This window comes from Macadamia integrifolia, unplaced genomic scaffold (genome assembly GCF_013358625.1).
Source record: "Macadamia integrifolia cultivar HAES 741 unplaced genomic scaffold, SCU_Mint_v3 scaffold_56A, whole genome shotgun sequence".
NCBI classification, from domain to species: domain Eukaryota; kingdom Viridiplantae; phylum Streptophyta; class Magnoliopsida; order Proteales; family Proteaceae; genus Macadamia; species Macadamia integrifolia.
Window position 1 is genome coordinate 256,929 of NW_024870669.1, and position 23,866 is coordinate 280,794.

A 23,866-nucleotide genomic window follows, 5' to 3' on the forward strand; every position below is an offset into this window, starting at 1 on the left:
AAAACCGATTCAAACCGAACCCAACCATCCAATTGACATGCCTAGTTGTGTGGGGAGCTACTTACTAATTGTTATGCCTTTTGACCTACATAAGCAGCAGTGGAACATGAAATATGGAAGCGAGGAATTCAAGCCAATTTAAGATACTTGGAATACCTCATTCTTGTAGAGGTCAGAATCTACTAGTTCAATAGCCCAAAGAACTTGCCAGGGTTTGTGTTATTCGAAGAGCAAAAGTCAGATGAATCAGAATTATTGTCATTTACGGGCATTGCCGTAACCAGTGGCCGATTGTCATCAGCAAAGATGACTAGCACTCATTCTTTTTCACTCCTCAGACCTTCGCTGTTGTCTCTTCTGATGTCACCACGGATTCCAATTTGTTTCCAACTAAAACAATCCCAGAATTGTCTGTAATCCGCTCAACACGGTTGGACTCGGTAGTATTTAAGCGTTGTATGCACAGCTACATTATTTTTTCGTTTTTGCTGTTGGATATAACCAACATGAGCTTTACTTTAATTTCAGATAGCATCCAAACGTCTTAAAGATAAGAGAGTTTCCAGGTACATATGTGAGTTTGTACATGTTTGTAGAGAATAATGTTCATGCTCATGGGATTGCCAAATTGTGCTACTTTCTTATCCTAGGTTAGGGTTTTGGGGGAACTCCTTTCCCAAGGAGTAGATCTTGATCCCACTCGTACAAACCTTTTTTTTTTTTGCCCCTAGTGGATGAATAAATTTTGCCCCATGAGAGGGTGAAAAAAATAAATAAATAAAGAAGAAGAAGAAGAAGAAGAAGAAGAAGAATACAACCAGCGAAAATGCAAATGCATATGAGAATTCAGCCCCAAATAATATGACCCTTTAAAAGATAAATAAATCATTGTAGTTGCTTTGCAACACCAACACAATTCCCAGAAATTGGATGAAAACAGGAAAAGATAGCAGAGTCTAAAAACTAAAATCCCAACTAGCGAGTCATTCATTAATTCCTTGAAGTCAATTGACTTGCCTGCTGCTGCTTTGTAACGGTCCCTGTAACCATGCCTGTTTGATGTTTTTAAACCTTCAAGCCTACACCCTTACACTCTTGCCCTCTTGTTGCTACATGCTGGACACTTGTATTGCTTGATGTGCTCAGCCCTCGCGGGAGTGATTTTTACACATTTGCCATGGAACCATCTCTCACACACATCACAACAGATCCAAAATTCACCATTGCCATAGTTATCTCCACATGCTCCACAAAGCGTTCCCCCCTGTTCATCGTCTTCTTCTATGCTCTCATCCTCATCCTTTAGGGGCAGAGCCATCTTTAATCCCTTTGTCTGGGCTTCAAATTCCCGGGGTTGCTGATAAGCAACAGCCAGACAAGAAAGATGAGCTGAAGTAAATTAACTGAGACTAAAACTCGAAGAAAAATTGGACATTACCATGTTCCCACTTGACTTGATTTTGCTGCTGTTGATGGCGGTTGCAGTTGATTTTTCCCTCACTTGCTTTTTAGCAATGCCAGTCACAACTTCAAAAATGGTTGGTTGTTCATTTATCATCTGGAAAAGCCTCTTCCTGTCATTACATTAGCCAAAATTAGCATTATTATTGACTTGACCATTCTTCAGTTGATTTAAATCTACATTTAAGACAAAGATATTCCATTGACAATATGGCATTGCCAAGGTACTCAAAACCAGCATAGAATGCATGTTTAAGCTAAGTATCCTGTATCAACCAAAAGACAAGGCAGTGTTATGTAACACGTGGTGATTTCCCACAAAGCCACATCTGCGAAGTCAGAACACAGACAATAAGCAAAGTTCTCCATGTACTTACTGTAGTCAAAAGACCTGGTACCTATGTGTGAAGTGAATTTTAATAATTATCCTGGGAATTGTTCATTAGCAGTTGAGGAATGAAAAAAAAAAATTTCTTGGGTGAAGTATAAATGGACTAAAAGTAAATAATTGGAGAAAAAAGGGGTGTCAAGTAAATATGTTGATATTGATATCATCAAAGACATGTATGAGGGCGTGGTGACGAGTGTGAGTACCGTAGGACGTCAAGGTAATGAATTCCTAATCACTATTGGGTTACATCAGGTATCTGCAATAAGTCCTTATCTGTTTACGCTTATCATAGATGATTTAATCAAGAACATTCAAAGAGAGGTTCCTTGGTGTATGCTCTTCCCCGATATTGTTCTAGTGGTTGAGACAGTGGCTGAGGTCAACGATAGGTTGGAGCAATGGAAATCTACCCTGGAATTTGGGGTATGTATGTAACTTTAGTCGCTCAAGGACGGGTAATGATGTGGTGAAACTTGAAGAGAGAGATCCCACAAAGTGATGAATTTAGATATTTGGGGTCAATCATAAACAAAGAAGGTGATATAGAAGATGATGTGTCTCAAAAATTAAAGTAGCATGGAAGAAGTGAAAAGGTGCATTTGGAATGTACTATGTGTCTCAAAAATTAATTTTCCCCTTCTTACCCTTCATTGGTTTTTAGGTCGATGGCTAGATCCTCTTCACCACCATCATCCTCTTTACAACCACCACCAACCAGTTAATCCTATCCTACAGTTTCTCCAATTGTTCACCCCAACAGAACATTGGTTTAATCTATTATCTAAATATCTCCCCTCCTCTGCTGACCCATATCCAGATATTCCCCATATCATAATTCTATTTCACCGACCCCCTTTCATCCATCAAACCTTTGATCAAAATCAACAACCCTGCCATCACATTCAATATGTGTCTGATTTCCATATCTATGGCATCAAACCATATGATCCTTACCACACTCGCTTCGGCGATCAAGACGAATGGAGACGTTTCCTTTCCACTATGCGTCGAGTCAATGACACTCTACCACAACAAGTTCCGGCTCCACTTCTTGATCGTTTAGATAAGGCTTGGGATCTCCACCAATCTTAACGGAAAATTCTACAGGACAGTCATAAGACCAGCTATGATGTATGGAGCAAAATGTTGGGCAATCCAGAGACATAAGATATATAAGTTGAGTGTAGCAGAGATGAGGATGTTGAGATGGATGTGTGGCAAAACTAGGAGAGATAAAAGTGAGGAATGACCAGGTTAGAGCTGATTTGAGAGTTGCTCCGATTCAAAGAAAGCTCAGAGAATGTCCCTTATGGTGGTTTGGACATGTTCGGCATAGACCTTTGGATGCTGCTGTAAGGAGATCCATATGGAATGAGCTAAAAGAGCTAGGGGCAGGCCTAAATGGACTATTGAAGAGTTGGTAAGGAAATATGTGCAGAAGCTTGGTCTAGAATCCTAGTATGACATTAAGCAGAGCTGTTTGGAGGGCAAAGATCCATGTTGCGCATTTAGGTGGGATGCCCTGGAGGTGTTGCTTTGCTATGATTCTTTTCTTTTTCTTTTTCTTTTTCGCGGATCCATGTGGTCGACCCCATTTAGCTGGGAAAAGACTTTGTTGTTGTAATAAATGCATTAAAAGAAGGGGGGAGTGAAATTACAACCCTGAAGGAGAAATTACAAACTCCTAAAAGGATAACAAAATCCTATTAAGGACTACATCATAGGCCTAGATGGGCAATTGGAAACAAATGATACACAAAGATATCCAATACAACTCAAAAGCTCACATGGGCTTAAAGACATAACCAAAGAAGCCCATAACAAAGCAGAAGGGCAACCAAGTCAATTCCAGGTAGGGTTCCACCAACCCTAACAGCATGTCTTAACACTTCATCTTCCAAGCTGCCAGGACGAGAAACAAAGCACCACTGGCAAAGAAGGCAGCCACGGCGAAGGGCGTTGGCCTTGTGGATGACCATGGCTAAGAGGGTTGCTAGTGTAGCAGAGGTGACAACCACAGCAGCGTAGGGGCACTGGCCTTGCATAGGGCAACTGCTATACGGCTGCCGACTGAGCATAGCTGGCAGCCTTGCGGGCTGCACTGGCCATACAGCTTACAACAAAGCGGCAATTTGTCAAGTGAGCCAAGCTGTTTAGGAGGGTGGTTGGCCAAGCAGGCCGGCAACCAAGCAGCAATTGGAGCACTAGTTGTGCAAGATGTTTTGATCTGCAAGGAATAGAAGAACCCGACGAAGTCAGCGGGGATCCAGATCTGAGCATCGGCTAGGCCGGTGGCTAGATGTCTCACTAGAATCGAGCAAAGGCTCTTCATCACTCCAGCTCTAAGTCATGATGGGAGAAGGAAACTCTGAGGAGTCGGCTAGGGGGGATCTCGACCTCCAAATCATGGGAGATAGCGGAGGAGGAAGAAGAGAGACGGAGAGGATGAGAGAGAAGGGAGGGTGAGTGGGAAGGGATGATAAAAGGAGAAGAGGGCGAGCTTGGGGTTTTTCTTCTCACTTCAATTTCACTCTAAGTCCGTTGAAGAATTATTTAACCTTGGGCCACTAACAATTCTGCCCAGATTCCCATGCATGCCTAAACAAAGTCTCTAACTAAACTTTACCCAACGTTACCATGAGCAGATGAAATGTCAGGTCCGTATTTTATATAGAATTTTGTGATAATTTTTAGCTAAGGTGAACCATAAGGCTCCATTTGGTTGCAAGGGAAATCAAATCAATACTAAAGTAGAAAAAAATATAAGTGATCAAGTCACAGGATTTTCTGTCTAAAGAATGTCGAAAAGCAAATAGATGATAGGAATGTGTTGCAACTGGTATAGATCATATGCTCTCTCTTTTGTCGATGCTTTCCCCTTCCCGTTCCTTCCAATTGATCCCACAAGAATGGCAAAATCAACTCCCTTCAACTGATCCATGCTATTTAACTTATTCTGGCCCCAACAGGTCATCTATGCTCCTGACTCTCCCTCATAGCCAATTTCTCCTTCCCGTCGTATGTCCCGACTTATCCCTTTCGATGTTCCATATCCCTTCTTCCTTCCCTTGAGCTCCCTTGCCCTCCGGAAGATCAAGTTTTTTTTTTTTTTTAAACTTCCTACCACCCAACGATCATGTGTCTTAATGAGTTCAAAAAGATTTCACATTAGTATAGATTTTGATTTGATTCCCCCCCCCCTTTATTTCCCTTGAAACCAGACGGAGCCTAACAAAGTCGGCCTTTTGGACCTCTCATTGATGCAGTACCGACAAGGGTTTACACAAGGAGAACCAAGACCAAGGTCAACCCAAGTGGCTGACTGGGTCGACCCAGATCTGGTCCAAGCCACCCCACGATTTGGGCTGCTGATGGGGATTATTAATAGCTTAATAGTTTCTTATTTAGTTTCTATTTTGAAGTCCTAAGTTAGTTTCTAATTTCTACTTAAGACTAATTTCTATTTTCATTAGATTCCAATTTCCAATTTTTAGTAACTTCTTATAATCAGTTTTTAGTAACTCAGATTTAGTAACTCTGAGTTGCTATTATTTGTAAACCCTCCCCATCATTATAAATAAAGAAAATGGCTCTTTTATGAGCCACGATTTTGACAATTAAAAAAAAAAAAGTTCTCATGCTGCTGCCGCTGGGTTGTTCCATGGCTGTACCTTTGTGTTTGATCAAGGGTTAGGGATTGGTGTGTGATCCGATCGACACTCTGTGGCAAGAAGTCCGAGTGGGTCTTTTATTATCTGGTTTTATTATTGAATCTCTTCTCCAGCAGTTCAGGTAAGTGATCTAACTTGTCTGCAGGTTTCAGGGTTAAACTTCTCTGTTTTCCTCCCTATCGGCCTAGCTGTTTTGAGAAAACCAGCCATCCGATGGCCTCCATATTCTGATCGAAGGATAACCCTATCCAGAGGGAGGATCGATCCAATTTTGGGGTCAATCAGACCACTGGATCTGCTGAAGTGAACTGTCAAGCAGTTCTGGCCGATTGTCAAATCTGCCTAGTTTAGATTCTGTTTTCTGTTCTGTGTTACTGTGACATTCTGGGCTATTAGCATCTGTGATCTGAACCTACTGGAGGTGTTATATTGTTATTAAAATTTCTGGTTTAATCCTAGGACTGCTGCTGATTTATTTCGCTTCTGGTTACTGTTCATTGAGGTCGTTTATCAATTCTGGTTTGTGGTCGAAGTCTGATTTTCTGCTATAAGTTTGCTACTGGTTTTGGTTGTTCTCTGGTCTAAAAGTTCCTGCAGATTTGGGTCTAGTTGGGTGCCCAATCTAGTTCTACATTACTCATGATTCTTAGATCTGCGATTCTGTAAGAGATTTCTCCCTTGGTTTTCTTTTAAGAAACTCAAGCTTGTCCAGAAATCAAGTATTCTCTTGCGCGAACAAGCACACAGCGTCAGATATTGCAAAAAGTCCATCACTTGTCTCAGTGTAGGCACAGAGAGGCTATTCATGTAGATACGTATGTACAATCACCCCAATGTAGGCCATGTTTCAATTGTCTGACATAGAAAGTTCAACCCAAAAACCAGAAAGTACCAGAAAATAGGAAGATCAAGAAAGAATATGAAAACTCATCTGCAGCATGTATTGCAAAGAATCGAAGATCCGACACATAAGGAACTGTTCTCCATAAACAGTGGTAGGCTTCAACCATCGAACCTTGATGGCAGAGAACATTTCTTGACCATCAAGAAAAGAACTACAATAAATGAACTAAAATACATCTCCCCTTGATCTCTCTCCTTCCTCCGTTGACCTGCCACTGACATAACCCCTGCTCCAGCTATCGGTGATCTGATCTCTGCTTTCAAATACATTCTCAGAGATATGCTCTCTGCTTTCAAGCTTTCGACTAACTTTGACCAGCCTTTGACACAAACCTCTCAATCTATCAACCATATATCCTACAATCTCTACTTCCCACATATCACTCGCTCCCGATTACTATCTTCTGATCTGTCCTATACCTCGCCTTTCGCCCGCAGCCCTGCCCCTGCCATTAATCCCTGCTTAGACCCTTGAGTTCTCCTCCCTTAATTGAGATCTGCTCCCTTTACCGACCTTACCTTTACCACAAACCCCGGCTCCGACATCTCTCCCCTTGATTTCTTCTCCCTTTATCGAATCTGCCTTATTGCAAATCCCTGCTCCCACCTCTCACCTCTCGTTTCCTCCGTATAAGCTTTTATTCACTCTCTCCCATTGAACCACACCAACTCCAATCTTTCAACACTCATTTCCTCCCCCCTATTCGAAGAAGCCATTATCTACCTGAACCTTCCCTGATTTTCTCCCCACTACTGCTGCACACCAAAACCCTATTGAGTGAAGGAAATACTTTGTCAGTGCAAACTGGAAGTCTCTGAGCTACGCTCCCAAGTCTTCCTGTTTGACCTTGGACAATTACTCCTACACCACGCCAGACGGAGTAGTAAGGGAAATCTTTATTACTTTCCCTCTTTTGCTACTTCCACTTGCTGTTCTTTTTGCATTTGACAAACTAGGGAAAAAAAATTCACACAACACACTGCACACCTTGTTTGTGAATTACTCTTCTACACTTGAATTAGCAGTTTCACTATCCCATTGTTTGAAGGTTATCTACTCATTCGTTATACCTTGCATAAAAAATAAAAATAAACCATAACCTGTTTTACTCCTGGTTAGTTGATTTATTGCTTTACACTTTGATTAGTAGTTGCACTAATCCTTTCTATGTAGCATATATACTCCGTTCACACACACATTGTTTATATTTTTATCTTTATCTCTATATATCTACCTATACTATAGGTGCGTCAGGTAGGCAGTATGCACCCTATATATATATATATATATATATATCTAACCAATCTCTATTACATGGGGATCCTATTACTTTTTTATTATTTTTTTATTGCATAATACCTTCTCTTTTTTCATGTCCTCCGGCACTAATTCGATATGTAAACGTAAAATCAGATTTGGCTTCCTGGAATATTGGCTCTCTAAGGGTAAGAGTTTGGACTTGATAGAAGTTATGCGGAGAAAGCAGATAAATGTTGCATGTTCCCAAGAAACAAGATGGAAGGGCAACAAAGCTATAGGGTTGGATAATTTCAAACTTTGATATTTTGGAGACGAAAGCGGGAGGGGTGGAGTGGGCATAGTAGTGGACAAGGACCTTAAGAATGAAGTGGTGGATGTTCAAAGAATTAGAGATAGGATTCTCTCCATTAAACTGGTGCTAGGCAATGAGGTTATCAACACAACCAATGTGTATGCACCACAAGCAAGACTAGATGAGACTGTTAAAGCACGTTTATTGGAGCACATGGATGACTTAGTACAAGGTTTTGGTCAAGGTCAGAAAATTCTTATTGGTGGGGACCTTATGTGCATGTGGGCAAGGATGGTAGAGGATTTGAAGAGATGCATGCAGGGTATAGAGTCGGAGAGAGGAATCGAAAAGGGATTTCAGTGTTGACTTCGCGATAGCGTATAACTTATGAATTGCAAACACTTTTTTTCTAAAAGGAGAACAACATTTAGTTGCCTAAAAAAGTGGACAATATGCAAGCCAAATTGATTTCTTTCTGACGAGAAGCTCGAACCGACTATTGTGGAAAGAATGTAAGATTATCCCTGGAGAGCTTGACTGCTCAGCATCGACTAGTGGTCTTGGATTGGCACTTCAACATGAGGCAACACAAGAAGAAGGTGCTTAAACTAAGATAAAATGGTTTTACAAGGAAAGTGGGATTTCGATAAAATGGTCGACTTCAAGTAGCTCTTCAAAAACCTTTCACCGATAAAATGGTTTTACAAGGAAAGTGGGATTTCGAAGGAGACGCTAACACGACAAGTGGATTGAGATGACAAATTGCATTAAGAATGTAGCTAAAGAACTGCTAGGGATATCTAAGGGCGTTTGTCCAACCACTAGAGACTTAGCGGTGGGATGACGAGGTCCAAGCTATCACTGAGACTAAGAAGGATTGTTTTAAATCTTGGCAAAGGACCAATGATGCAAAAGATGAAGTTAAATTTTACACAGCCAAAAAGAAAGCTAAGAAGATTGTGGAGAAAGCAAGGGCGAACATTTATGATGCTCTATATGAAAGCCAAAATTCAAGGGACGAGGAAAAAGATATATACAGTATTGCTAAAATAAGAGAAAGGATGAGTAGAGATTTGGACCACGCTAGATGCATTAAAAGCGAGGATGGTGGAGTACTTGTACGGGATGACGACATTACGAAGCGATGGGGGGATTATTTTTGTAAATTGCTAAATGGAGAAACCTCGACTGATAGGATGGAACTGGATGTGGGGGGGGGGAACTGGACATCAAACCAACCCACTTTAAGGACAATTTCTACAGGTTCGCAAAATCGAAGTAAAAAAGGCCCTACAAAGTATAAAGATAGGTAAAACATCTGGACTAGATGAGGTCCCAATTGAAGTGTGGAAGTGCCTAGGATTTCACGCGATTTCTTGGCTAAGCTATTTAACAAAAGTTTGATTACAAAAAAAAGTCAGATGACTGGAGGAGAAGTATTGTAGTCCCGATTTATATTAACAAAAGTGATATCCAAAACTGCAATAACTATAGAGGCATAAAACTAATGGGGCATACCATAAAACTTTGGGAAAAGTTCATTGAAACACACTTAAACTGAGATATCAGAGAACCAATTTGCTTTTATGCCAGGAAGATACACGACAGAAAATATCTACCTCTTGAGGAGGCTTATGGAAGTTGACAAAGATCCCAAAAAGGATCTCCATATGGTCTTTATTGACTTAGAGAAAGCCTATGACAGATTACCTAAAGAGTTAATTTGGCATGTCCTATGGAAGAGAAAGGGCTAAAATATCTTGGATCTTCTCTAAGCCCTTACTTGTGCCCACTTATCATGGATGAGTTAACGAAACACATCCAAGATCAAGTACCATGGTGTGTGTTATTTGTTGATGATATTGTACTCGTAGATGAGACCGTGGAAGGTACCAACACTAAATTGAAGATTTGGAAATCAAGCTTAAAATCAAGAGGTTTTATGATAAGCAGAACAAAGACAAAGTGTATGATGTGTCCCTTCAGTCAGGCTAGGAGCCTGGGAGGGGTGAAGAGGTTGTAAATCTGGCTGACTGGAAAATACCACAGAAAGACTATTTTAAATACTGCAGGTCAATCATTGGCAAAGAAGGGAATATAGAGGATGATGTGTCCCACAAAATTAAAGTGGGACGGGTGAAGTGGAAAAGTGCATCGGGAGTGTTAAGTGACACCGGTTAAACTCAAGGGAAAATTCTACAGGACAACAATACGATCAGCTATGACGTATAAGGCAAAGTGTTAGGCAATCAAGAATAGTGATTTGAATAAGCTGGGGTCAGCAGAGATGAAGAGGTCACATGGGATGTGTGGAAAGACCAGAAGGGATAGAGTAAGGAATGATTGTATTAGAAACAAAATGGGGGTCACTCCGATTCAGGACAAGGTCCACGAGAGCCAGTTGGGATGATATGGTCATGTTCAACGGAGACCGATGGATGTCCCAGTCAAGAAAAGCAACTAGATTAATATAAAGGGTTCCAGAAGAGGTTAGGGGTAGACTTAAAATGACTATTGATGAAGTGGTAAAGAAAGATACGCAAACGGTAGTGTTGGATTCTAGTATGACTGCAGATAGACCTCTGTGGAGGACAAAGACCCATGTAGCCGACCCATTGTAGGGGATGTTAATGGGATGCCATTCCATTTTACTGCTAAAACTTATTTCTTTTATCGTCTTCTACTTCCTTGTTGCACTTCTTTTATTTCGTATTTCTTTTACTTTGATGATCATATTGAATCCATGTAGCTGACCCCGTTTAATTGGGATAAGGTTTATGGTCGTTGTTGAATGTAAATTATAGACCATACCTAGACTACCCAAATTCCTTCCACCACACCCCCCCCCCAAAAATAAACAAAAAACAAAAAAACTGAAAACTAAAAGACACTAATTGAACTTTTGACATGCAGATAATAAACTCATAATTATATAATAAACGGCTACCCAAAAAACATGTGATCTATTATGATCATGAATCCGATCAATCAAAAATTTAACTGAATAATCAGATATCAAATACAGGAACAGATATTTATATAATTATGTAATCATTATATTTACGACATATCATACATTTCCTATTCATTTATTAGTTCGTTCTGCTATAGGTTGAAAATAGTAAGTGTGTATTATCAGATACAGAAAACAGACCAAAATTTGGATACCTGTATATCCACGTCAAATACACTCCATTTACATCCCTAGTCCTAAGAACCAATCATGTTCAGCCTGAAAAACCAAAAACCAAAGTACAAACTTTTACTCCCAATATGACTCAACAGAAAATCACTAAAAATTATAAGAACTTAATATTACAGTAAATAGTAAGTACTGACTAAACAATAAAAGAATATCCCTAATAAGGAAAATAATTTAAAATAGTTTACTAAACTAGAAGGTTGAAAGCATTAAAATGAAGATTCTCCTGCACCACATTCACCCTGTGAATTGTTTTCTATGGAAAGAATCTCAGTCCAAGTGAGACAACAAAAGTAGGATGTTAGCGAAAGTAACCAGCTTACCGTATATCAAAGAGCCAAAACAAAAGAAAACATGGTCATGTAATTGCAGTCTTAAATAAGGTATCCACCGAAGTAAGAAGAAACCAGCATTTTGTTCAGTCAGCTACAAAGTGATGTAGATGCACATTATGGAAGAAGATATGAGAGGAAGAAGGGTCCAGCCAAGAAGGCCCAATCAACCCCCACTTAGACCACTTGAGTGGCTAAGTCATTTTTAGAAATAAGGGCCTATTGGGCCCATCGATTATGTCCCCTTAATGGGTAGTGGTATGTCCAGTCCAATTTGTTTAGGACTCTATTTCTCCACATAGGTTTAGTCCTAGTCTTAATATGACTGTAATTAGGTAAGTCTTGCCTCTATATATAGAGGAGCTTATGTAACCTTAATTTTCAGATTTGGATAAAGAAAAGTTGCAGTCATTGCTTTAGAACAACTGAGATAGTTGTGGGTTAGAAGCCCTGACCAAGACAGCCACTCCTCCCCCACTTTCTCTTGTGTTTACTCTTTTATTTCTGCATCCAATCTTTAATTTTGTTCACTGTTTATAGCCAATAAAACACTAGAAGAAGTCAGACCTGTAGTGCTAAGATCGATCATCAAGAAAACCCCATTCTTGCATCCAATCGATCTCCCTTATTACACACTTCTGTGGTCTGATCTGAAGGAGTTTTTGAGGATCTGTTCTACCCTTCCAGAGGGCCACTCGATCCCTGTTGGGAGAACATTTGAAGCTGTTCACTGCTGGATCCTGCAATTCTTGATTTTTCTCTCTCCTAGGGCTGAAATCAAGAATCTTCATATCTTCAATTCCAACCGTCAGAATTTTGTCAGACTTACAGGTTTTTATTACCTTCAAGGGACCTTCCTTCGACCAGAAGTACAGCTCCATTGGAAATACACACAGCCAGCCACGCCTCTCTCTCTCTCTCTCTCTCTCTCTCTCTCTCTGTGTGCCAATCGCAGGTTTCTCTCTCCTCTCCTTTGGGACAATTTTAGCTTGGGTTTTGTTCCTGTTTTCAGGTTATATCTCTGGGGTATTGTTGCTGGTTGTTTCTTTGTCATTCCTCTGGTTTTCTATCAGTTATTCTTAAAGCTACTGTGGAACAGTTGTTTGTGGGCTTGGGGTTATCATTGTGGGAGTTAGTTACTTGTTACCACTCCTGCATTACAAAGTTGTCACAATGATATTTAACAATGCTCACATCAAGACCAAAGAAGAGGTGTCAAGTAAAGCAGAAATGTACTTCAAGGGAAAGAACAAGGAACATAACAAAAGCATGAGCCAAAAAGGAGCATCAAAAGGTCAAGGAAAAAAGCAAAAAAGCTTGAAGCCCCCAAATAGGAGGAAAGCCACAAGGGAAAAAAAAGGAGGGGGGAGTCAAATGTCTTGAGGAATCAACAAAATCATACATCTCGCACAGCATTATGAAGCATAGCTTGCTAACAAGGATTGGTTACTCGACCTAGGACTCTCAGAGTCGAGTGGAATTAAGGCATCAAAGAGTCATCATGTAATAAGGAACTTTTTTCAACACAATTTATGAAAAAATATGAGTGTGGAAGTTCAGCATGAATTAAATATTAACCTTCCAGCAACTTTAAACAATAAGGAAAATTGGTGGAATGATACATCAGTTTCTTACCTTTCAAGAAGTCTAAGGTTCATCTGAAGACTAAGGCAGAGCCCCTTTCCCTCGAGGAAACCCTAAGTGAAGTCCCCGCCTTGGAGCAGCTTGGTCGGCCTCATGGCCAAGTTGATCCCCCGCCTCTCTTTCTTCCATCTCCCTCTCTCTGTCCCTCTCTCCCACTCTTCTTCCTCCTCTCCTTCCTTTCTTTGTTTCTTAATCCCTTGCAGCCTTGCAGGAGTTACATCTCGATTGGAGACGCGTCTTGGCCGTTAGTCACCATCCATGTTGGATCTTATGCTCGTTTGGATTCCCGCCCGGCCAGCAGCCTCCTTCTTGGCTGCCAGCCTCAAAGGTCACCATCCTTGCTAGATCTTAAAGCACGGTTGGATTCCCACTCAAACAGCATCCTCATCACCTCTGATCCCGTTGCCTGCTCTCGCACCAATCGCCATCATGCTCCGCCTGGCTTGCCCGCCGCCACTTCATCTCCCACCAGCCCGCATTGTCTGCAATAGTTCGCTGCCAGCCTTGCTTGGCCAGCCTCCCAATCTCCCTGGCCCGCTCAGCTTCTGCTGATTTGCTGCTAGCTGCAAGGCAAGCAGCCATTTGGCTGCCAGCTTTGCTTGGCCGGCAGCTGCAAGGCCAGCGCTTAGTCGTGGTTGTCACCTACGCTAAGCCAGCTGCAAGCTTGGCCATGGCCCTCAGCAAGGCCAGCGCCCCTTGCCTGCTGATTTGATGAAGAGAAAGAGATGTTTGTTAGGGTTTCTACAAACCCTAACTGGAATTTACATGGTTACCCTTGGATGGGCAACCTTGCTTTGTTTTTAAGCCCATATGGGCCTTTGTGATGTATTGAACATGCGAGTCTTGAAGCCCTTTGGGCCTTGGATGTTGAATGGGTTTCTTTGTTCTTGTCTTTGCCCATGTGGGCTTTTGTTATCCTTTTAGGGTTTGTTTCCCCTTTTAGGGTTGTAATCTCTCTCCCCCTTTTCTTTAATACATTTATATACTCACCCCAAAAAAAAAAAAAAAGTCTTATGGTTCAATAGCCAGCAACTTCATAACTTCTGAAAGTTCTGTATCATCAGACCCAGTTGAAATCAGGAAATCGGCAACACTCATTAAGTTCACTCAGGAAGTCAACACTGCAGTAGTGAAAATATTGACTCAATTCCTAGAGCCTAGGAGCCAAGTGGGGCTGAGTCACCTACTTGACTCCTAAGTCGACAAGCTTTGTAGCAAACGGAGAAACATTGATTGAGTTTGGCATTAAAATGAGATGAATGACCGAATCACATGGTCCTCAATCTATCCCATGGTTAGAATTGCCACATCAGCACACCACTAAATTGACAACTTAATAAATTAAGGGATAAAAATCCAATAGACAGTGGAGAACAAGGTCCATAACATTCGAATTTCCACATTATTCCCCCCCCCCAAAATCCTATTGTCTCTATTGGAATGATATGAAAGTCATGGACCACCTCGTCTTTGCTTGCCCCTTCTCTTCTATTTGGAAATGACTCTTGGCTAAATGTTGGCCAAAAAGTCAGAGGATCATTCCATTTGAAAGGGAATGGATCAGGGTGGATATGTCCTTAGTTGGTTCATCAGTCTGTGACTTAGTAGGTAAGATTAACCTTGGTTCCGTCATTAGCCATATTCAGATGGAGCGCAATCTCAGAAAATGGTACTCCAGCTCCGATCTTTTCAGCAGATTTGGGACACCATAGCTTTCGATGACACAAGCAAGTTATCTCACCTCCCATTGCGTTGACTCCCCAAGGAACACACATATTGTCGTTTCTTGGCCCCTGTCCCTTTCCCTTTCACAACCCTTTATCTCGTCCCCTTTTGCTTTGCTTGTATTTAGTTAGTTCTGTATTGTTTTTTCTTTCCCCTTTGTTAACAACAAGAATTAGGACTGAATGCTTGGAAGGTGATAAGACCAGCCAAGCCACCCTTTATTTATAACAAAAGAAGAGATGAGAGAGTTACAAATATACTCGACCTCATAACCGACTCTAATTAATGAATCGGCTATAACGGGGAAAGCCCAATATGCCCTTACAACATACAATACATAATTCAACACTCCCCCTAAAGTTGGACCATAGATGTCACACATGCCCAATTTGAACAAATTAGGATGAAAAACCTTTCCACCCAATCTCTTAGTGAAGACATCAGCCAACTCCTGACGAAGACCTCGACGAGTGAAGAAATTAAGCGGAGAACCATTTAATAAGATGGCCAGTTGAGGTGATTCAACACAAAACCACTTTCTAGTGTCTCCTGGATGAAGTGTCTCAATCTCCACGTGCTTGGTACGACCATGTTTTATTGGGTTATAAGCAAGGCTAATTGCTTCTTTGTTATCACAGTATAACATCATAAGAAGACGATCAAAAACACCAAGGTTTTGAAGTAGGCTTCTGAGCCACAATAATTCACAGAGTCCTTGTGCCATAGCGCAGAACTCTGCTTCAGCACTAAACTTGCCACTATATTTTGCTTCTTGCTCACCATGTGACAAGTTGCCTACAAATGTAACATACCTTAAAGTAGGAAATAGGAAATCCGCCCCAATGAGAGCATCTGTGTAAGCCTCAACTCAAAGATGATCACGAGGAGATAAAAGAATCCCTTTTTCCATGAGCTAACTTCAAATAATGAAAAATACAAAAAACAACCTCCATGAGTGGAATAAGGATCATGCATTAATTGACTTACCAAACTCACTGCGAAGGCAATATATGGCAATGTATAAGAGATAAATTAATTTTCCCACGAAACGCCAGCGGCTCTAATCAACCGGTTCACCCTCTCTATCCTTGAGTCTAGTATTAGCATCGAAAGGTGTGTCACAAGGATGGCAGCTCAATCCCAGATAGAAGATCAAGGACTTACTTCCTTTGAGAGAGAGATTCCTTTTAAAGACCAAGCAACTTCAGTCTCAAGAAAGTACTTTAGCTTTCCAGATCCTTTATTTCAAATTCTCGTCCCAAGAAACTCTTGAGACAAAAGATCTCATCATCACCGTTTACAGTCACCATAATATCATCAACATAGACTATGAGGATAGTGACCTTATCGCCAGATATTTTAATAAACAAGTTATGATCGGCATTACTTTGCTTATACCCAACAGAATTTATAACCTTATGAAACTTGCCAAACCAAGCTCGAGTAGACTGCTTCAGCCCATAAAGTGCACGCTTCAATTTGTATACTTCACCATGAGTTTTGTCACATGAAAAACTTGGAGTAATATCCACATACACCTACCTCCTCCTCAAGTTCTCCATAAAGAAAAGCGTTCTTAACATCAAGTTGTTGTAGATCTCATACCATATTAACAGCACATGATAATAGAACTCGAAGAATGTTTAATTTTACAAATGGGGCAAAGGTCTCCTAGTAGTCAATCCCATAAGTTTGAGTGAACCCTTCAGCCACAAGTCTTGTTTATATTTGTCCATTGTACCATCCATCTTCTGCTTGACCATGAAGACCCAACTATACAACAAACTGGTCTCCTACTTGGAGGAAGAACCACCAGATCCCATGTTTCATTTTCTTCAAGCCTTTCATTTCATCTAGGGGTGTCAATTCTTAAACCGAATCGGTAAAACAGGCTGGACCGAACCGATAACAACACGGACCGAACCGAACCGAAGCCTTATTGGGTCGGTTCGGTTTGGTTTGGAGTATTGCAACCCCAAAACCAAACCGAACCGCATCGGAAACCGGATGAACCCGAAACCAAACCGAAACCGGCTCAAAACCCGGACCGAAACCGAAACCGAAACCAAACCGGTAAGAAACCGAAACACTCCAAAATTCATTAAAAAAATCAAAATTTGCATAGTTTTGTAAACATTTGTATGGAAATTCGAATCCAAATTGGACCAAAAACCAAAACCAACCCGGTTACAAATCGATTTAAGAAACCGAAGACAAACCCAAACCGAAACCGGAATTTCCTTATTGGTTCGGTTTCGGTTTCAACTTTCCCACACCGAAACCGACTCAACCCGGACCGAAATCGAGCCGGACCGACCGATTGACACCCCTAATTTCATCCATCATAACTGCTTTCCAATTTGTATCTGCAAAAGCCTCGTACCACTTCTGTGGGAAAGAAGCAAAGTAGTTTTTGTTGAATGAAAGTTAAATTAATGGGTATCAATTAACCACAAATGACTCTTCTCTCATGGTTTCATCCAATCCCCAACTTGGGTGATTTAGTTAATCATGATGAAGAGGGAATAACAATAAGATAAAGAGAATTGAACATGGAATTCAAAGAAAATAAAGAAAGAAAGAACATTACCAAGAAAACTCGCATTAAATAATTCAAACTTTTGAATCCAAGCTCCAAGTAAGCTTCAATTACAATTCAAAGTAAAAATAAACCCTAAACAATTTGTCTAATGCAGAAAAATAATCCAAGCTAAAGAATTACAAAATCAAGAGAAGAAGAACTAAGGGAGAAGAAAAGAGAGTGCGGAAGTTATATAGGAGAGGGAGAGAGTGAGAGGTGGCAGGAGATAGAAAAGAAATAGGAGAAGAGAGAGATGCGTGAGATGAGGGAGAGAGGGATTCAGTCTAGAAGAGAAACAAGGAAGGGTGAGGAGAGAGGGCGTGCATGGGAAGAAAGCGAGGAGAGAGAGAGATGGATTCGTCAGAAAGATAGATGTTAGGAGAGAAGGATACCGTGAGAGAGAGATTTTAGGGGCTGGTTAGGACAAGGAGAGAGAATGTAAAAAATGTGCAGTTGTATTATAAGTGGGATAAAAGAAAGGAATAGAAGAAATAAGAAACTCCCTATTTTCTCTCTTTCTCCCGCTAAATGGATACATGAAGGTTGTGCCGCCCGAGCAAAGTAGAATCTATCTCTAAGAGTTTTGGGGTGTTTCCTTAGCCATGATTGGTAATTATATTCACTCTAAATGGCCTTTCGAATTTCTGGACCAAACAAACATACAATGCACAAGGATCTGGCGAATTACAACACTGGAATGAGGTGAATCCTAAATCTAAACTATTTTTGTTTTTTTACTTACTGTAAACTAAAATAGAAAACAAAGGCACTCTGAATCAGTCTAAAACTAAACACAGAGGCATCGCCTCCACGGCAACAGCGTCAAAAACTTTATTGAGAAATAAAGTAACACCGCAAACGCACGGGTCGTGTGTAGATGCAGGTAGATCACAAGGAGGTAAGCTCTACGGAAAATTCAGTTCTCCGGATTTTTAGATGAATCAAGTATATCATCCCGAGTGTACTCACGACCACTCCTTAATGCATTGATGGCATTACAGTGACTAGAGGGCTCTCCTTTTTGTGAACTTTTTTTAACTGAATTCAGCGAATTAGCTTGTCCTTACTGAGTCAATTCAAGTTCCTAGGATTTGGATAAGGTTGAGTTGACAGCTTCCCTTTTTCCCGTTCATATAAAACTGTAGCAAGTTGGGAGATTTGCTTCTCCATATTATGTTGGCTTGTCATGAAGGTACTCATGAGAAGTTCCATACTTTTCTCTAGAGAACTGATCCTATCCGACTCACCCACTTTTGGAAACCCAGGGCTTGCAAATTCGGAATTGGGGGTGGTGGCCTAACAAAATTAGGAGGAGGGTTGAACCTTAGGGACCAAACTGACCTTTAATATGGAAATTTGATGGTCCAACTTGGTTATCCCTTGGTTCCAAGAGAAGTTTGGATGGTTCCTCCATCCTGGATTGTAAGTACTACTATATGGATTATTGGGGTACAATGCACTCACATTCTCACTACCATTGCCACCTCCACAAAGATTGGGGCATTCCTCCATAACATGGTTTGGAGCATAGTAGTAACTGCACATAAGGGTAGTCCGATTGACTTGACATACTTGAGATGGTCCCTTAACCACTATGGCTTCTAGTCTTTTGAGAAGACTATCTAAATGAGCTTATTTTGCCACAACACTGTCAACCAAAAAACCTTTCGCAGTGAGCTCTCTACTCTCCTGAGTTAATTCCCACTCATGAGTCTTTTCAACCAAGTCGACTAAAAAGTTCCAATAAATGTTGGCATCGGTAAATGAAGTGAATCATCCTATAGGGCACATGGATTCCAACATCTGCTTTATATGGTAGTCAATTCCCTCATATATGATTTGGCACAAATGCCATGTACCAAGTCCATGGTGACGGCACTCTTGGAGAAGGTCTTTAAATCTTTCCACAGGCTTGGAAAGTGATTCACTAGGTTTTTTCCTAAATTAAAGAATATCATTCCTAATTTTATTAGTTTTGTGCAAGGGAAAGTATTTCTTCAAAAATTCCATTATGAATTTGTCCCATATGGTAATGGAATAAGTAGGCAGCCATATAGCCATTAAAAAAACCGTCTTTGAGCAAGAAAGTGATAAATCTCAGCTTAACAGCATCATCTAATCAATAATTGCATCTTTATGAGGACGCGCACTTCCTCAAATTCCCTAAGGAAGAGGTAGACATCTTCAGATGGCAGACCATGAAAATGAGGTAGCATGGTGATGAACTGAGATTTAAACTCATAGTTATTACCCTGGCCAGCCAGCAAGTTGAGATCCCATTGGGATGGTCCTTATATTGTGTACACTATATTCTCACATGGTGATGTTGAGTTTAGCACCGGTGTGATTTTCAAAGTAAATGGTCTACGTTTGAAGCCCTACATTGAGTTGCCATCTTATGCTCTGGAAGAGGTCATGCATCTCCATGAGCCTCTATACTCATGATCATATCTTTTAGGAGTTTGAATTTTGTGTGTTCATTCCCTGCAAACACTCACAAGACACCACTCATCCACTAGGATAACTTAGGGGTTTAAAGGCTTGTTGCACATGCTAAGTGCAATCGTGATTCCTATAAAAGTGAGTTAGGTTTTTATTTTTCTTTTCTTTATGTTTGCTTGAGGACTAGCAATTTTTAAGTTGGGGGTGTGACGTTCCCACTTTTTGTTCTTGTTCCCATTATTTGTTTGGCTGAAGACAATAAACTTAACGCTCATAGGAGGCAACCCACTATTTTACTATAGTTTTTGTTTTTGTCTTTTAGTAATTTCTCAATGTAAGAAGAGATATCAAGCATAGTTGGGAGCCGATAGATGGTAGTCGCACTTCAATCCACAAGGTTGTATTGCTCTTTCCCTCCTGTTTATATTTATTTCTCCCGTGTTCTTTATTTTCTATATGTGCATGCCATTGGGGGAGACAAAAAAATGATAAACAAAATTTTCCATTGTTGAGCATACGAAATTCATTTTCTTGAGTAAGAGCTTGGATTCTGGAATTTGTAAATTCCTTTAACACTTAGTTAAACATAAAATACTAGTCTTATATTGTTTGTTGAGTTTCTACTTGAGAATTTTCAATTTTTTCCATCCCTTGTAAGCTGAAGATGCTTCAATGTATTTGTGAAAACCTTAGTTAAAAGTGACTATATAATGTGTTTTAATTGAGTATTTTGATTCGAGATCGATGATAAAAGTGACTATATAATGTGTGTGTCTCACATTTGCAAGCTACAGGGCTATGCACATAATTGATGTTATTAGTATGGATTTGATGCAATCTAGACACCAAGCAACAATTGGATCGATTCACATGCGACCACGTGCAAGATCGGAAAATGTTTCACTGAAGCAATCAAGAGCAAACGAGGAATTTCACGTCAAATTAGAAGTTTGACCAAGAGATTGGGCAGCAAGCAAAGAATCGGCCAAGGGGAGTTGTGCAAGATTGAAGAAGAAATAGGAAAGAAAGAAATATAGGAAGAGAAGAAATAGGAAACTCTGTCTTTTCTCTCTTTCTCCCACTCACGCCATCTCTCCCTTTCTTTTCTCCACTCATAATACAACTCCACATTTTCAAAGGAGCCACTTGGTAGATTAGTAGAACAAAGGATATAAGAGGGATTTATTACTATTAAATAGGGACAAACTTGAAAGAGATGATACAATAAGGACAAAGGAGGATAAAATAAGAAGGGAGGGGTAATTGTGAATTTGTTATAGGAAGGAATAAAGGGAGGGGATTTGTGTTATAACTTAAATCAATAAGGTAGTCTTCATCCTCTCTACAGCATATGCAGAGCGAAAAAACCAGTAAGGCTTTAGGTGATCAAACTATTTCATACAGCCATGGCTTGGTCTGAAATTCCTAAGGATAATTCGTCACTCCCAGCCCTACTAAAGTTATCAACAACAGAACTCAAAGTTCGAAGGAGTACACAAATATTTGGCCATGCAACTTGGTTTCACGGTAGGATAAAACAGTCTGGAGACTCTGGACTTCCAACGTGGATCTCCCAACAGCATAGGCTTCAGGGAACAAGTGTCTAGGATTCTATACATTCAGGCATGGGTAGTCTACGCCCAGAATTTCAGAAGGAATAGAGAAGGTTTGGTAAGGTCGACCAACTCTAGTTGGAAAATTAGTAAAGCAATAAGAAGAAAGGAGATACGGAGAAGGGAGTGTACATGAAAATAAGGAGCAGAATAATTAAGCAAACAGTGGAGAGAGAAGGAAGCAAGGAAGAAGTAAGAGGGAATAAAAGGAGGACGAGGAATGAAAAACACTCCCATGATGGGAGGCTCTGAACAAACGGAAGAGGGGGAAGGTATGACAGCCAAGCCGCCCAGGTTTTCAGTCTTCAATCATCTGTCTATTACGTTGGGGTGCTTGCATATATATTAAAAAAAAAAAAAAAAAAAAAAAAAAGGTGCACTCAAACAAGGAAACTTGAATCTCCTACTGTACAACATATCCAACTCCTACCAAAATAAAACTGAATAAAATAAAATAAAATATTACAATAGTCAACCCAATTTAATGTCTAAATATCCTATTAAACCCAAATTAGATTTCGACCTGGTTCTCAGTCCAAGCTTTCAAAGGTTTGGGCTGATCCACAAAAGCACTAATGCATCATAGGAACTCTAAAAAATCCCATCCTCTTCTCCATGATCAAAACTACTATCTCCAACCTTTAAAACAATGTTATTGACGTAGATACAGTTGCACTTACCTAGTTGGACCAGCAAGACCGACTGTGGAAGCCAAGGGCCAGAAGAACCGGTCCAACCCAGGTTTTTGGTCCAACAAGGGCTGGTAGTAGTTAGTTTTACATTATGTCTTTTATTTGTCTTTGAGTAGGATACGTAGAAGTTAGAGAAGTAGGTTTATGTTTGGAGTCTAAGTAGGAGTTTATTTCAGTATTAGAGTCTAAGTAGGAGTAGTCTTTTATTTTCCCTTTACATACTTACATAACTCAATGTTTAATTTTTAGAGTGAATTCAATTTTTAGATTAGTGAATTTGTGCGTGGTGTGTGATCCCCTTCCCCCTTTTGTGCGATTTTCCCTCTTCTCCCTAAGGCTACTCCATCAATTTGGTATCAGAGCCGAAGGATCCCTTCCCTTGCTCTACTGAAGCACAACCTCATCCCACAACCCATCCCTGCGACTCCCACACTACTCCCTGTAACTCCCTATTCTCCCCCATTCCCACTCCCTACAACCCCCTATTTTCTCCCCCATTCCCTGTTCCGGCCCTACTGAGAACACCCCCATCTGTCTTCTCCATTCCCGTTCTTTGTTCTCTGTCCTCTGTTCTCACAGGGACTAAGAAATCAAAAAAAAAGAAAGAGAGACAGCAGCAAGCGAAGAGAGTCGACAAAGAAGCCGGCAAAACCCCTACCGACCTCTTCTCAATCGAGCTCTCTGTAGGGTTCCAGTAGTAAAAAAAAAAAAAAGAAAGAAAGAGGCAGCAGTAAGAGAAGAAGACAGAGTCGACAGAGAAGCCAGTAAAGCCCCTACCGACCTCTTCTCAATCGAGCTCTCTGCAGGGTTCCAGTAGTTGGAAAAATAAAAAGCGCAGTAGAAGAAGCAGCAGCAGGAAGGCGAGCCAAAAAAAAAGAAGTCAGACGAAGAGGGGTAGCAACGAGAGCAAGCAGAATCAGAAGAAAAAAAAAAAAGAGAAGACATAATCGGAGAACAGAAGGCAGAAAAGAAAGGAAAAAAAAAATAGAAGCAGAATCAGAAGAAGAGAAGAGAAGCAGAATCAAGGGAAGAAGAAGAAAAGAGAAAACAAGAAAAGAAGAGAAGACGGAAGGAGCAGAATAAAAGAAGAAACAGAAGAAGAAAAAAGAAAAAAGAAAAAAAAAAAAAGAAGAGAAGACGGAAGGAGCAGAATAGAAGAAGAAAAGAGAGGGGAACATACCTGGTTCGATCGACTCCTCCATCAAGCTTCCGCCTTTCTCCTCTAGTTCCGTCTCCAAGAAGGAGGACTTCCCTTTTGTCGATATTAAAACCCCACGATTCTCTTTTGTCTCTTTTTTTTCTTTTATTATCTTTTTATTTCCTATAATACCCCTCCCTTCATCCATTATCCCTTCTTTATCCTATTTTCTTATCACTTCCAAGTATACCCTCCACCCACACGTGACACCCTTGGTGACTTAAGTGCACTTTCACTATTTATAGTTCTGCCATCCCTTAAAAAAAAAAACAAGTGAGATAATTACCATTCTGCCATTCTCCTTTAAGTTTCCATCTATTTACTATTTTACTATCATATTCAAGTGTAATCTTGCCCATCTCCACCATGGTAGCCAATAGTGAAGTTGTTCAACAGCTGAACTCCTATAAGAGAGAAAATGATGCAAAAATTGAAACTATTATAACAATGATGGAATC

General features: G+C 40.4%; 1 protein-coding gene across 1 annotated transcript in view; it reads right to left on the reverse strand.

Annotated features, from left to right (window-relative positions):
- Nucleotides 1-839: 839 nt before the first annotated feature.
- LOC122071689 (PHD finger protein Alfin1) overlaps nucleotides 840-23,866 on the reverse strand; it is a 35,704-nt gene continuing 12,677 nt past the window's right edge. Inside the window, exons 4-5 of the mRNA XM_042636079.1 lie at nucleotides 1,439-1,574; nucleotides 840-1,357 (exon numbers count right to left, since the gene is read on the reverse strand). Coding sequence (XP_042492013.1) covers nucleotides 1,088-1,357; nucleotides 1,439-1,574 — 406 coding nt within the window. The 3' untranslated portion in view covers nucleotides 840-1,087. The remainder of the gene's footprint in view (nucleotides 1,358-1,438; nucleotides 1,575-23,866) is intronic.